The 11,347-nt window shown below is 53.4% G+C and overlaps 5 protein-coding genes across 5 annotated transcripts; 3 read left to right on the top strand and 2 right to left on the bottom strand.

The window, feature by feature from the left end:
* Window positions 1-1,016: 1,016 nt before the first annotated feature.
* Window positions 1,017-2,090, top strand: Triagg1_7775 (uncharacterized protein; the record flags this gene model as incomplete). The annotated part of the gene is made up of 1 exon (XM_062902547.1): window positions 1,017-2,090. One exon carries the CDS (start codon window positions 1,017-1,019, stop codon window positions 2,088-2,090), a length of 1,074 nt encoding a protein of 357 aa, XP_062753361.1.
* A 566-nt stretch (window positions 2,091-2,656) lies between these two features.
* Triagg1_7774 (uncharacterized protein) lies at window positions 2,657-3,814 on the bottom strand (the record flags this gene model as incomplete). Its single annotated transcript, XM_062902546.1, has 1 exon — window positions 2,657-3,814. The coding sequence occupies one exon, from the start codon at window positions 3,812-3,814 to the stop codon at window positions 2,657-2,659; it is 1,158 nt and encodes a 385-aa protein (XP_062753360.1).
* Window positions 3,815-6,421: 2,607 nt separating this feature from the next.
* Window positions 6,422-7,136, top strand: Triagg1_7773 (uncharacterized protein; the record flags this gene model as incomplete). The annotated part of the gene is made up of 3 exons (XM_062902545.1): window positions 6,422-6,671; window positions 6,745-6,891; window positions 6,973-7,136. The coding sequence occupies 3 exons, from the start codon at window positions 6,422-6,424 to the stop codon at window positions 7,134-7,136; spliced, it is 561 nt and encodes a 186-aa protein (XP_062753359.1).
* A 1,324-nt stretch (window positions 7,137-8,460) lies between these two features.
* Triagg1_7772 (uncharacterized protein) lies at window positions 8,461-9,915 on the bottom strand (the record flags this gene model as incomplete). Its single annotated transcript, XM_062902544.1, has 1 exon — window positions 8,461-9,915. One exon carries the CDS (start codon window positions 9,913-9,915, stop codon window positions 8,461-8,463), a length of 1,455 nt encoding a protein of 484 aa, XP_062753358.1.
* A 921-nt stretch (window positions 9,916-10,836) lies between these two features.
* Triagg1_7771 (uncharacterized protein) lies at window positions 10,837-11,100 on the top strand (the record flags this gene model as incomplete). Its single annotated transcript, XM_062902543.1, has 1 exon — window positions 10,837-11,100. The coding sequence occupies one exon, from the start codon at window positions 10,837-10,839 to the stop codon at window positions 11,098-11,100; it is 264 nt and encodes an 87-aa protein (XP_062753357.1).
* Window positions 11,101-11,347: the final 247 nt, after the last annotated feature.

Below are 11,347 nucleotides of genomic sequence, written 5' to 3'. Positions count from 1 at the left end.
TTGGCGCGTTTTTATCAACTTAAAACTTTCAAAAAACAAAACCAACCCGGTCCCCCCCCCCCCCCCCCCCCCCCGGGCAAAGAAGACATAAGATTACGGTGCTGCACGAGTACTCGTAATAACTTGAAGGCTGCGCGACATCGAGTACGGCGCAGGTACACGCAACCGTCTAGCCACCAGCAGGGCGCCCGTCGGTATCCTCCAGGTCGCTCCCGTCCAGCCCGTCCAGCCCTTCCAGCCATGCCTAGCGCATAAAATGGGTTGAAACTTGAGCCCCCGGCCCGACCTTGTTGTTTCTTAATCTTCCCTCTCGCATCTCTTACAGACTCAAACTCAAAGAACCCACGACTCTGCGCTTCCCTGCTCTCTCGGCTCTCCCCTCACTCATTCTCGCCCTTCGTTTCTGCCTCTCGCCGACCGCCGGAGACACGCGTCGCGACTGCAAAAGCGCAGCTTCAGGACGCTCAGAAGCGCTGGTTAGCGAACCACAGGCGAGTCAGCCAGCAGCTGCACCCACTCGGGCAGGGTTTGGACAGCAAAACAGCCAGTAAGTCCGCAGCACCCCCAGTCTTTGCCTGTTAGCCTTGCCTTATGCTGCTTAATCTCGAGTTGGGCTTGGTTCAATCTGTTCTGTTCGGATCCCGTCCTGCATTTATTTGCATTGCGTTTGCTTTGGTTTGGCTGCATCTTCTCGTCTCGAGCTGCTGCTGTTCCATCTTCTGTTTCCCTCTGCGCGAATCATCTCTCGAGACTTCTTTTTTTTTTTTTGGCTTACAGCACTGCACTTTTTTATTATTCGTTTATTGCATACATTTATCCGCTCAATTCCCCTCTGCATCTCCGTCTGCGTCTGCATCTGCATCCTCTCTTCCCCCCTCTCCTCTCCCACCGTGTCCTTCTCCATCTCCGTCTCTCCCTCTCTCTCTCTCTCTCTCTTTCTCTCGCCGGTCGTGGACTCCCTCGGCGGCCGCGCGGTGTTCGCGAACCCGCCCCGACCGTGCGAGTCAGAAACCGCAATGGCTAACCGGAAACATCGCGAAGTCAACAATCTCGCCGAGGACCTCGGCCCCTACTACAGCCAGCCGGGCCGCCGCGACATGTCGCAACGAAATCGGAGCGGCCGCGGCTCCAACCGCAACAACGGAGGTGCTCACGGCGAGGAGGTCCAGATATGGGACGAGGTCAAAATATCCTTCAACGACCTCATCAGCGGCATCAATTCCGACAACGACAACCTGGGCCAGCTGGTCAGCATGGACAAGCAGGCCGGCACGATGGACTCGGACAGCGTGCCCACCGACACCATGAAGCAGATGGAGGAGCTGTGCCGATCCGGCGTCAAACGCTCCGAGGACAACATCAACGCCGCCAAGAACCTCATGGAGCGTCTCAAAGTGATAAGAGCAGTTGTCATGGCCAAGGAGCAGGCGGAAGCACCACCCACGGGGCCATCTAAGAGATCCACCACCAGGACCGACAGTGCTGCCGCTGCCGCCGCCTCTCTCTACGAATTCAACGAACCGGGCGACTCCCCAGTGCCCAGCCCCATGGTGGGTTCGTCTCGAAAGCATGGTGAGCGGAGCAGCACCATTGATAGAAACAGCATCCCACCCAAGGCGGATAGTGTCGAACCCCCGGGGTCCATAAGCGGTGCTGCGGGGAGCTCGACCAACAAATCCAAGATTCTCTTCTCCAAGGGCGACGAGGTGGCCTTCAAGCCCAAGGCTGTCAATGGCGAACAGACTTCAGATTGGATACTGGGCGAGGTGGCACAGGTGCTTGGGGAGGGCAAGAGTCGGCGGTACAAGGTCATCGACATTGAGCCTGATGATCAGAGCAAGCAAAAGGAGTACCGCTCTAGCGCCAGCAGCATGATTCCCATTACCCCGGAAAGCCAGGCCAGCTCGCTCAAGGATTACGAAGCCGGCCACGTGGTCCTCGCCCTTTATCCTCAGACGACGACGTTTTACAAGGCCGAGGTTCACAGCATGACATCGACGGGCAAGGTTGATCTCAAGTTTGAGGGCGAAAACGATTCCACGACGCTACAGCAGGTGGAGCGAAGATATGTCATCGAGTACAGGGTCTAAGTTCCGTTCGGTCCAACTCTTGCCAACCGCAGTTCCAACCAGGAGGTTATCTTTTTTCCATCTTCTCTTCATGTTCCGTTTCTTGAGCGTTGATGATTTATCATATTTGATGCCAGGATATGGAGTCTTTTTTTTTTGTTTTTTTGTTTTTTTGTCTCCTTTCTATTTCTTTTCTATTTCTCTTTTTTTTTTGGCAACAAGCCTTGTATGATTATGTGTTGTACTTGACTTATCCAGACAAGAGAGCGGCAACGCTCCGTACGGTGTTCGGGTTTTCTGTTGGGACAGAACAAAAAATCAGGTCTTTACGGATGGTTTAGAACGGACAGGGGTGGAGTTTTGGTGTCAGAAGCAGGACTACAGTGCATGCTTCTTGATTTGTTTTCCCTAGCCTATTGTGCAACCGGTATGAATCCAAAGATGCTCGTGGAGCAGGAATGCTTCACTTGTTTTTCCCCAGACTATGTACACTTCACTGTCTACTATGTGCTTCTCCCTTCTTGATATATGCACAAGAAAAAGGTTATGAACGAGGCCAAGCGGCCCTCAAGCCCAAATCGTCTCCCTTACTGGATCTGCTTAATGTACTGAGGACCTTCGCTGCCAAATGAACCGGAGCTGATTGTGCCGTGGAAGTTGGCGTCGAGGGAGCCGTCGTCTGCGTTGCGAGAGATGGCAGTCACACTAAGGGGGCCATCTTGGTTCGTGACGAACAGCGAGCTGCCGTCGTTGCTGATGCTGAACATTCTGGGTCGACCGCCTCCCGAAGAGACCGAGTTGATCCAAAGGAGCCTCAGGTTGCCGGCACCATTGTCGATAATCTTGACGTGAGCAATGTTATCCGTGGCTTGGCCGGTCAGGCGGTTCGACAGGTACAGGTCCTTGTTATCGGGGGAGAGCACAAGCTCGCCGGCACCGGCACCGGCGGGCGCCACGGAGTTGGGGCCAAAGGTGTCGAGGACCTGGGTGGTCTCGAAGGCCATGCCCTTGCCATCGTTGGTGTAGGTGACTTTGTAGGCGATGAGAACGTTGCCCAGCTCGCAGAGCAAGAAGTAGTGCGTTGCCTGGGCGGCACCAAAGGGGAAGAAGACGCCGTGACGCGGACCGGAGCCGGCGGGCACAACGGAAAACTTGTTGACAATGTTGAAGGCGTCGTTCTGAGAGTCAATGACGAGGATGGAATCGGTGCCAAGGTCGTTGGCCACAAAGAAGCGGCCCGTGGGGTCGTTGACGGTCTGGTGAGGGTGAGGAGCATCCTGGTTCGGGTTGGGGCCGACAGGGCCGGGGGACTGAATGGACTTGATGAGGGTCAGGCCGCCGTTCTCGATGTTCCAGACGTCGATCTTGCCGGAGCCGTAGCCGGCACCCAGCATGCGAGTGTTGGCCTTGTTGACCTCGAGGTGGACGACACCGCCGGAGCCCTGCTTGTTGGTGACGGACTTGACGGTGTTGCCGTTGACGTCGATGTTGTAGAGGAAGGTGTTGGAGGCGATGTCGTTGACGGCGTAGAGGGAGCTGGGGGCGACGTAGGCCAGCCACGAGGGGTCGGTGTTGCGGAAGGACGTGTTGGCGGTGGTTGTGAACTTGGTGCCGTCGTACGAGGCCAGGTAGATGTGGCCCGAGTTGGCGTAGACAACTTTGGCGGAGGAGGCGGCCTCGGCGGTGGGAGCCGCGAGAGCAGGAGAGGCAGCGAGAGCCGCGGAGAGGGTGGATGAGAACTTCATGGTTGTTCTTTTTTATCAAGTTGACGAGTTGAGAGGATGAGTTTAAGAAGAGAAACGACAGCTCGGGCCACGGACTTTTATAGAAGAAAAAACTGGACACGCACTGCGTGCTCCGATTCCATCTCGTATCTGATTCATTCACGCTGTCAAAGGCGGAACGTATAACCTGCCATGTCTGGACTGGTGAGCTTTTTCGTCATCGGGGCTGGATTGATTTTTCCTTGTTGTCTTGCACATGGGGTTGCACGCCAAGATGTTTCAAGCTTACTTTTTGGCCTTGCGATCTGCGGCAGGGCGGCGTCCGAGAAGGCCTTTCCATTGACCGCTCCCGCTCGGGGAGGCTACTATAACTCTACTGGTTGCTGCTTGTATGTATGTGAGATCGTGGAACCTGAGCGAGTTGCCGGATGGGGCAGGTGATTGGGGGGGTAGAGCCGAGTTTAAAAGAAGGTTGGAGAAGTTTGTTTCTCGTATATGGATGTAGGTGGGGGGTTTGATGGGGGGGGTTTTGAGTTGGTTGAGCCGGGATTGGATGGATGGAGGCTGTGGGATTGAGTTGTCAACTTGGGCTTTTTGTTTTGTTGTTTTGTTTTGGAGGGGGGGTTGAGTGAGTGTTGGTGTTGTGATGGTTAAAATGGGGGATTGCGCGTTTGTATTTGAATAGATGATTTAATTGATTCGCGTTGGTTTGTTTAATACTGTAAATGATGAATAGAATGGCATTGCTGTTGAGGCTTTTTATTACAAGTCGGACAGTGTTGGATGAATTGGTTGTTTAGAAGCTGGACGTCTACCAATCGAGGCCAATGCAGTACCTTAGTACTAACGCATTTGTCGTGACAACTGCAGAACAGACAGGCTAACCTCCAAAGCTTGGCGACAATGCTAATTGACTGACTGATGCTAATTTTGACTCAACCGTTGTATCTAATCCATGCATGGCGACCGCCGAACTGCTAATATTAGCCAAATGCCGCCCATCTTCCATGCTCTCTCATAATGGCTTGTGCTTGGAGCTTGGCCCAATATATAGCTCCTAGTCTTAGTAGGCAGCTCCCCTTTGGACGAATTCGGATCCAAATCCTAGAAGCCCAAATCACCGTTGCTGCAATCAATTTGGGGTTCCAATGATCTGCTCGTACCGGCACTTTGCCAAAACAGCGACGAGCGGAGATTATCAGGCGGTTACCCCTGGAAATTGGCTGCAGCCCAGACTCCACTGCCGCCATTGGGCCGTGGCCACTCCCCTAGCGGCGGGGGGGGGGGGAGGCCTGTACCTGTACCTGTACCTGTACTTTACTGGGTTGGGCAGTGGGATGGGGCCCTGTAGAGGAGGGAAATGCGCTGTGCTGTGATGAAATTGATGGATTCAATGCGCGCTTGCGTTGATTTGATTGCCCGTGCAGGCCCCTCTGCCGATTTGCAGCACGCGTATGTACAGGTACGAGCACTCGTACATTGTAGTAGCCACTGCACTCAATCAGCGAGAAAATGAGGACACTGGACCTCCCTCGCGGTGCTGTGCTAACTTAAGCTAAATCTCCTCGACCCCAGTCGTCGTCCTGTAGATTCAGTCCAAGTTTGCCGTACCTGTACCTGTGCCTGTGCCTGTACCTCTCCCCCGTCCCCCGTACCTGTACCTGTGACCTGCAGACAGACCTGCAACACCCGCCCCGAAATCCACACGTGCGCGTCGCATCGCATCAATTTGCTTCTCCTCAGTCCCTCCTTTGGCCCCAAAATCGCCAGCACAAAGTCACAGTCACAGCACAAACCAACCGCTCAGACTCTTTTTTCTTCTTCTTCTTTTTCCAGATCGCCCTTGGCATCGCACTGCCGCTTGACGTCTCTCTTCTCTCTCTCTCTCTCTCTCTCTCTCTCTCTCTCTCTCTCTCTCTCTCTCTCTCTCTCTCTCTCTCTCTCTCTCTCTCTTCAATCTTTTTCTCTCCATCTTCTTCATTCTCTTTTGTCGAAACTTGTCCAACTCTTGCGCGGGCTTCGTCTTTCGGTCTTCATTCCCACGATCCCCCCCGTCTGTCCACGTTCCTTTTTCCGGGTTTTCGCGCGCGTTTTTTTCGCCCTCGCAAACCTTTTTCTTCCTCCGTTTCCTCGACGATACATACGTTTTTGGGGGCCCTTTTGCGCTTTGGTGCAATCGCATTCTTGTCGGCTTCAGCAGCTCGAGTGCCACGTTTTTTTTTTTTGGTAGGTCTAGAGCTGACACGCTGCCAGCATCGGAACCTCCTCGTCCTTCACCCCCATGTCTCTCTCTCTCTCTGCTGCTGCTGCTTCTGTCTGTTTTATTTGTGATTTTCTGCAGGAGAGAGGAGGGGGGGAGGAAACAAGAGGAGGCTTGGCTGCTGCATTGCAAACGCGTTTGCGTTGAATCTTGTCTGGCTGGCCCTTTTGCTAACCTCCCTGCGTCCAGATTCCGTCTCATTCGACCTTTTTTTCTTTTTTTTGCGACGCTGCAAGCCCCTCACTCCCTCCTTTTTTTATCGTCTCCCGCGACAAACCTCCTTTTTCCTCTCCCGCCGTCGAAGCAAATCGAAGAAACCGCTCCAACAAAATCGAATCGTCAGGAAAACAACATCCGATACCGCAATCATGGGTGGCCAACTTTCCAAGGTTATGAGCAAGATCTTCGGATCCAAGGAGATGCGACTGCTGATGCTGGGTCTTGACGCCGCCGGTAAAACAACAATCCTGTACAAGCTCAAGCTCGGCCAGGACGTCACCACCATCCCCACCGTCGGCTTCAACGTCGAGACCGTCACCTACAAGAACGTCAAGTTCAACGTCTGGGATGTCGGTGGCCAGGACAAGATCCGTCCTCTGTGGAGGCACTACTTCAGCGGTATGGGCGGCGTCTTCCTTTTCCCTGATGGCTGACTGGGCGCTAATGTTTCTTTTTTTCTTGTCCAATCCAGGCACCCAGGGTCTCATCTTCGTCATTGACTCTTCCGACCGCGCCCGTATGGACGAGGCCCGACAGGAATTACATCGCATCATCAACGACCGAGAAATGAAGGACAGCCTGCTCCTGGTGTTTGCCAACAAGCAGGATCTCAAAGAAGGTGGGTCATTCTTGTTCCCTTGTCTCCCCATTACATTTACAACGTTTTTTTTTTTTTTGAAATGCCAACGTCCCGCAACAGCCATGTCGCCCCAAGAAGTCACCGAGGCTCTCCAGCTCTCCAAGCTCAAGGACAAGGTCTGGTACGTCGTGCCCAGCTGTGCCACGACCGGCGAGGGTCTGCTCGAGGGTCTGGCCTGGCTCTCCAACAACGTCAAGGCCCCCGCCGCCCCGGTCAAGAAATAAAAACCATGATACACCCTTGTCCTTTTGGTTTCGCGAAAAAAAAACACTACGACGCTTAATGGAAATCTTTTCAATGATGCATACAAACATAAAACACCCCTACGGATCTCCCGCCCACCCACTAATGTTTTTTTTGTGTTGGGACTTGCACCCCAGTCCCGACGGCGCCGTCTTCTTTTCGTCGGGATCTGATGACCATGCCAACGATGGCCGATTGTCTCGACTGGACGCGCTTTTACCGTCGCTGTATCTTTTTGTTTTTGTTTTTTTGCCAGAGGAAGGAAAGAGAGAGATTGATAGGATCCGGGAGATGGGAGGAGAGAGGTATAAGGAGGAGAGGATATCGAAGGGAGAGAAGAGGCGATGGAACCGTGTTGCTGTATACCATGTTCTTGTTGCGGGAGGGACAAAAACTGTCTGTGCTTTTCTAATTGTGTGAGAGAGTGTTTTATCTCTCTCTCTCTCATATTTTTTTTTTCTTTAATTGTCTCTCGTCAGCTTCGTCTTATTTTGAAGCGCATATCTTAGCATTTTTTTTGTTCCTCTTATAACGCAAAACGCTTCTTTTAGTTAACGTTTAAATACCCCGTGCTTCCTTTTTTTACTTTTCATCTTCTTCTATGCATCTTTTGTCCTACGAGAGTGAGAGAGCAGAGAAAAGAGAGGGATGGCAACAAGCACAAGATGGGGCGAAAAACAAATGGTTGGTGGAAGGCGGAATAAGGGGAATGCTGTTGGAGTGAAGTGAAGAGAAGGAAGAGGTTCTGATGGGGGGGAGAGGGGCAGGAGATATCAAACTATGGCTAGTCGAGCTGATTGTTTTGTTTGTTTGTCATGTACACACACTTAATATAGGAGAAGTTTTTTTTTTTTTTTTTTTTTTTTACCTATATACTTTACTGTTTGATCTTGTTTTCGTTGGTGAGTGGTTTGCTTTGGGAGAGGCATATCTGAGATGTGCGGCTCGATCGTTACATCTTGAATCAAAAGACTTTACATTCTTGCGTAGATGGATTCATCTACGTGTCCTGTTTAACACGATAGTGGCAAACACAATGCCGATTTATAATAATATAAAGCATCAATGCCATTCCCTTGACAACGCCTTGTCCTCCGTCTGTCAGTATGATTCCGTGAGTCGTGAAATGTCCCCCGTTGCGCCGCCCTTTACATTGATGAAACGCCATGGGAAAAACTCCCAATGTCTCTAACCTCGTGATGCTTGCTCTATCCATATACTCCCAAAAAAGTAAAAGGAAACCGTCTTCCGAATCCAATCAAAAAAGGGCCCGATCCAGAAAAGTAAAAAAAAAAAAAAAAAAGACTATTCCTTCATGCGTTTAGCCGGCCGCAACAAGGTATCGTCTGGAAGGCCGCTGCGCTTGGTGCCCGGCAGACTGCTGGTGCGAATGTCGTTGTCGTCTTGGCTGACGCGACGGTGCGGGTACTCGACCTTGACGCCCTCGAAGCAGTTTGCGCTGACGCGGTCGCCCGAGCTGAAGAAGACCGACTGCAGGGCCTGCGCGGCGGTGAGGCGCTTCTCCGGGTCGTACTCGAGGAGGCCCGCGAGGAGCTTGTAGCCTTCGGCGCCGAGGGACTGGAGCGCGGGCTGGCCGTTGGGGCCCGAGGCGGCAGATCCGGCACCCGAGTTGTTATTGATGGTGCTGTAGTACCACTTCTCGAGGCTCGACGTGGTCGCGTAGCCGCGGCTGGGGGGGTTCTGGTGGTGGCTGTGGTGGTGGTGGCCATGCGTGCTGTGCTGCATCGCCGACAGCGTGTTGAGCTGAATGTACTCGGGCATGGCGGGGAGCAGCGGCCATCGCTCCTTGGTCGGCATGCCCATGATCTCGGCAATCTTGTGCATCTGGTTTCTCTGGAAGGGGACAGTCTTCTTGCTGTCCATCTTGGCTTCCTCCCCCTTGAAAATCGGCCGCAGAGATAATAGTTCGGCGAAGATGCAGCCCACGGCCCACATGTCGATGGCGGGAGTGTAGTGGTACGAGCCGAGGATGAGTTCCGGCGCGCGATACCATATCGTCACGACAACTTTATCGCCACTAAATAGGGAATGCAAAGGCTTGTCGAAGCGGCGGGCCAGACCCAAGTCTCCAATCTTGACCTCTCCACCAGACGTAACCATGATGTTGGCGGGCTTGAGATCGCGGTGCAGGACCCAGTTGGTGTGGAGATACTGGCAGCCGTTGAGGAGCTGAAACATGATGCTCTTGACCGTGGCCGGGGGGATCGGGTGACGTGGCTGCTGGGTGTGGTGGTGGATAATCTGCAGCAGGTCGTGCTCGGCGTATTCAAACACCATGAAGATGCACTTGTCCTCGAGGATAATCTCGACGAGCCGGATGACGTTGGAGTGGCGAAGCTCGCTGCAGAGGCTCATCTCGCGGATGGCGCTCTGCGAGATGCCCGTGTAGCTGACCTGCTCGCCCTCCTTATCCGGCTTGAACTTTTTGATGGCTACTTCGATCGGGGCCTGGCCAGAGCCCGAGGTGGGCGTGAGGCCGCTGGACGTCCGGACGACGGCAATGCCTTCGCCACCGCTGGCCCTGCTCACGGCTTTGTAGACACGTCCATAGGTGCCGCTGCTGATAAAACCGATAATGCGGTATCGCTCGGTTACACGCGCCTTGGGCTGGTAGCCGGCCGACTGGTCGCGGCCATCTGTATATAGGCGGTGAGCAGACGAAGACGAGGATGAAGACGATGCAAACAAGTGATGCGACGACGACGAGTGAGGATAGCCGGGCCTCAGCCTTAGAGGCATGGCTGGGGGACGGTGCGATGCCGGGAGAAATGAGGGCTATTGAGGATGTGTGGTGTGAGATTGCGGGTGGGTGAGAGAGGAAAGAAGCGAGTGAAGAATAAGAATGGGAGACTGAGACTGAGACTCAGACCGAGACTGAGACTAAGCGCGCGTGGTGATGAGTTGCATGTACAAAAAGGCATGTGTGTGTGGGTAAGCGGATGAGATGGAGGTTAATGCGAGCTGAGATGGATGGCTGGGTAAAAAAGAACAGCCTTGCAAGATGAGCCAGATCGGGTATCGTGTAATATAAAACCCACGCGGGTCTTGGCACGGGTCAGATAATCTGACTAGGTAGGGAGCTGGCAATGAGAAAATAAATGGGTATGAATGGGGATCGAATGTGGAATGGGGGGCGACTTCAATACGCCCCGGAGTAGAGAGTGAGAGTGAGAGTGAGAGTGAGAGTGAAAGAATTCAAAGGGGGTCGTGACATTGATGGCAAAAAGATGAGACGTATGAATGAGTGGCTCAGCTCGGCGAGGCGGGAAAATAAAAAGGAGAAGAAGAGAACAGCCTGTGGCAAAACCTGCTGCCGCTCTGGTGGATGATATCGTCGGCCGGGGGTTGCCTGGTAGACGATGCCACCAAGAAGAGCACAGTAGCAGCAGCAGTGACAGTAGCAGCAGCAGCAGCAGCACAAGTCAGAAGCAGACAAAGCACCTGGGAAAAAAAGGCACGCGGTGGGTTGATCCAAGGTGGATCTGGAGTGGGTAAAAGAAGAGGGCGTTGGATCATCAAAGTCGATGGCCCCAAGCCAAGTGCAGACAAGACGGGGAAATAAACCGCTATGCCGGAGATGAAGGAGAGGAGAAGAGAAAGACAGTCACTCGGTAGCACGCACCTTCAAACGCCGCCAACACGCTCCGCTTCGTCGTCTGGATGGCCCTTGCATTCATGACGCTGGCGGTCTTTGCCGTGCCGGGCCCGGATCCCGTCGACGAGTTTGTCAGATTCATCTCCCTCGATGTCGATGCTCTTTTTGTCTTTGCTCTCGGCGGCTCTTTTCTCTCGTTCGAGAGCCCTATCCTATCCTATCCTATCCTATCCCGGCTTCCCTTTGGCGAGCGAGACGCCACGGCCTGTCAGCATGAGCAAAGCCGTCGATTCGAACTTCCGAAAGCTCAGCTCTTGTTGGCCCTGTGAGCGAGTGGAGCAACCAAGGCAGGCAAGTAAGTATATGCACGCACCCACACGATACGACTTGGGGGCTCTGTTGCGTTAGTCAACGGTTTTTGGTTTGCGTCTTGTCTTGTCTTGTCTGGACTGGATTCATCTCAGATGAAGCGAGCTAGACATGCGGCATCCGGAAGGGGGGGAAATGAATACGTGGTTGATCCGTATTCGCACGTGGCCAGGCGGATTGATTGGGCAGATCAGCAACGAGCGGCGA

Source organism: Trichoderma aggressivum, assembly GCF_033847375.1.
Source record: "Trichoderma aggressivum f. europaeum strain CBS 100526 chromosome Unknown scaffold_035, whole genome shotgun sequence".
In the NCBI taxonomy this organism is placed as follows: Eukaryota; Fungi; Ascomycota; class Sordariomycetes; order Hypocreales; family Hypocreaceae; genus Trichoderma; species Trichoderma aggressivum.
The sequence above is the reverse complement of the archived record's forward strand: the minus strand, read 5'-3'. Positions and strand labels throughout refer to the sequence as shown.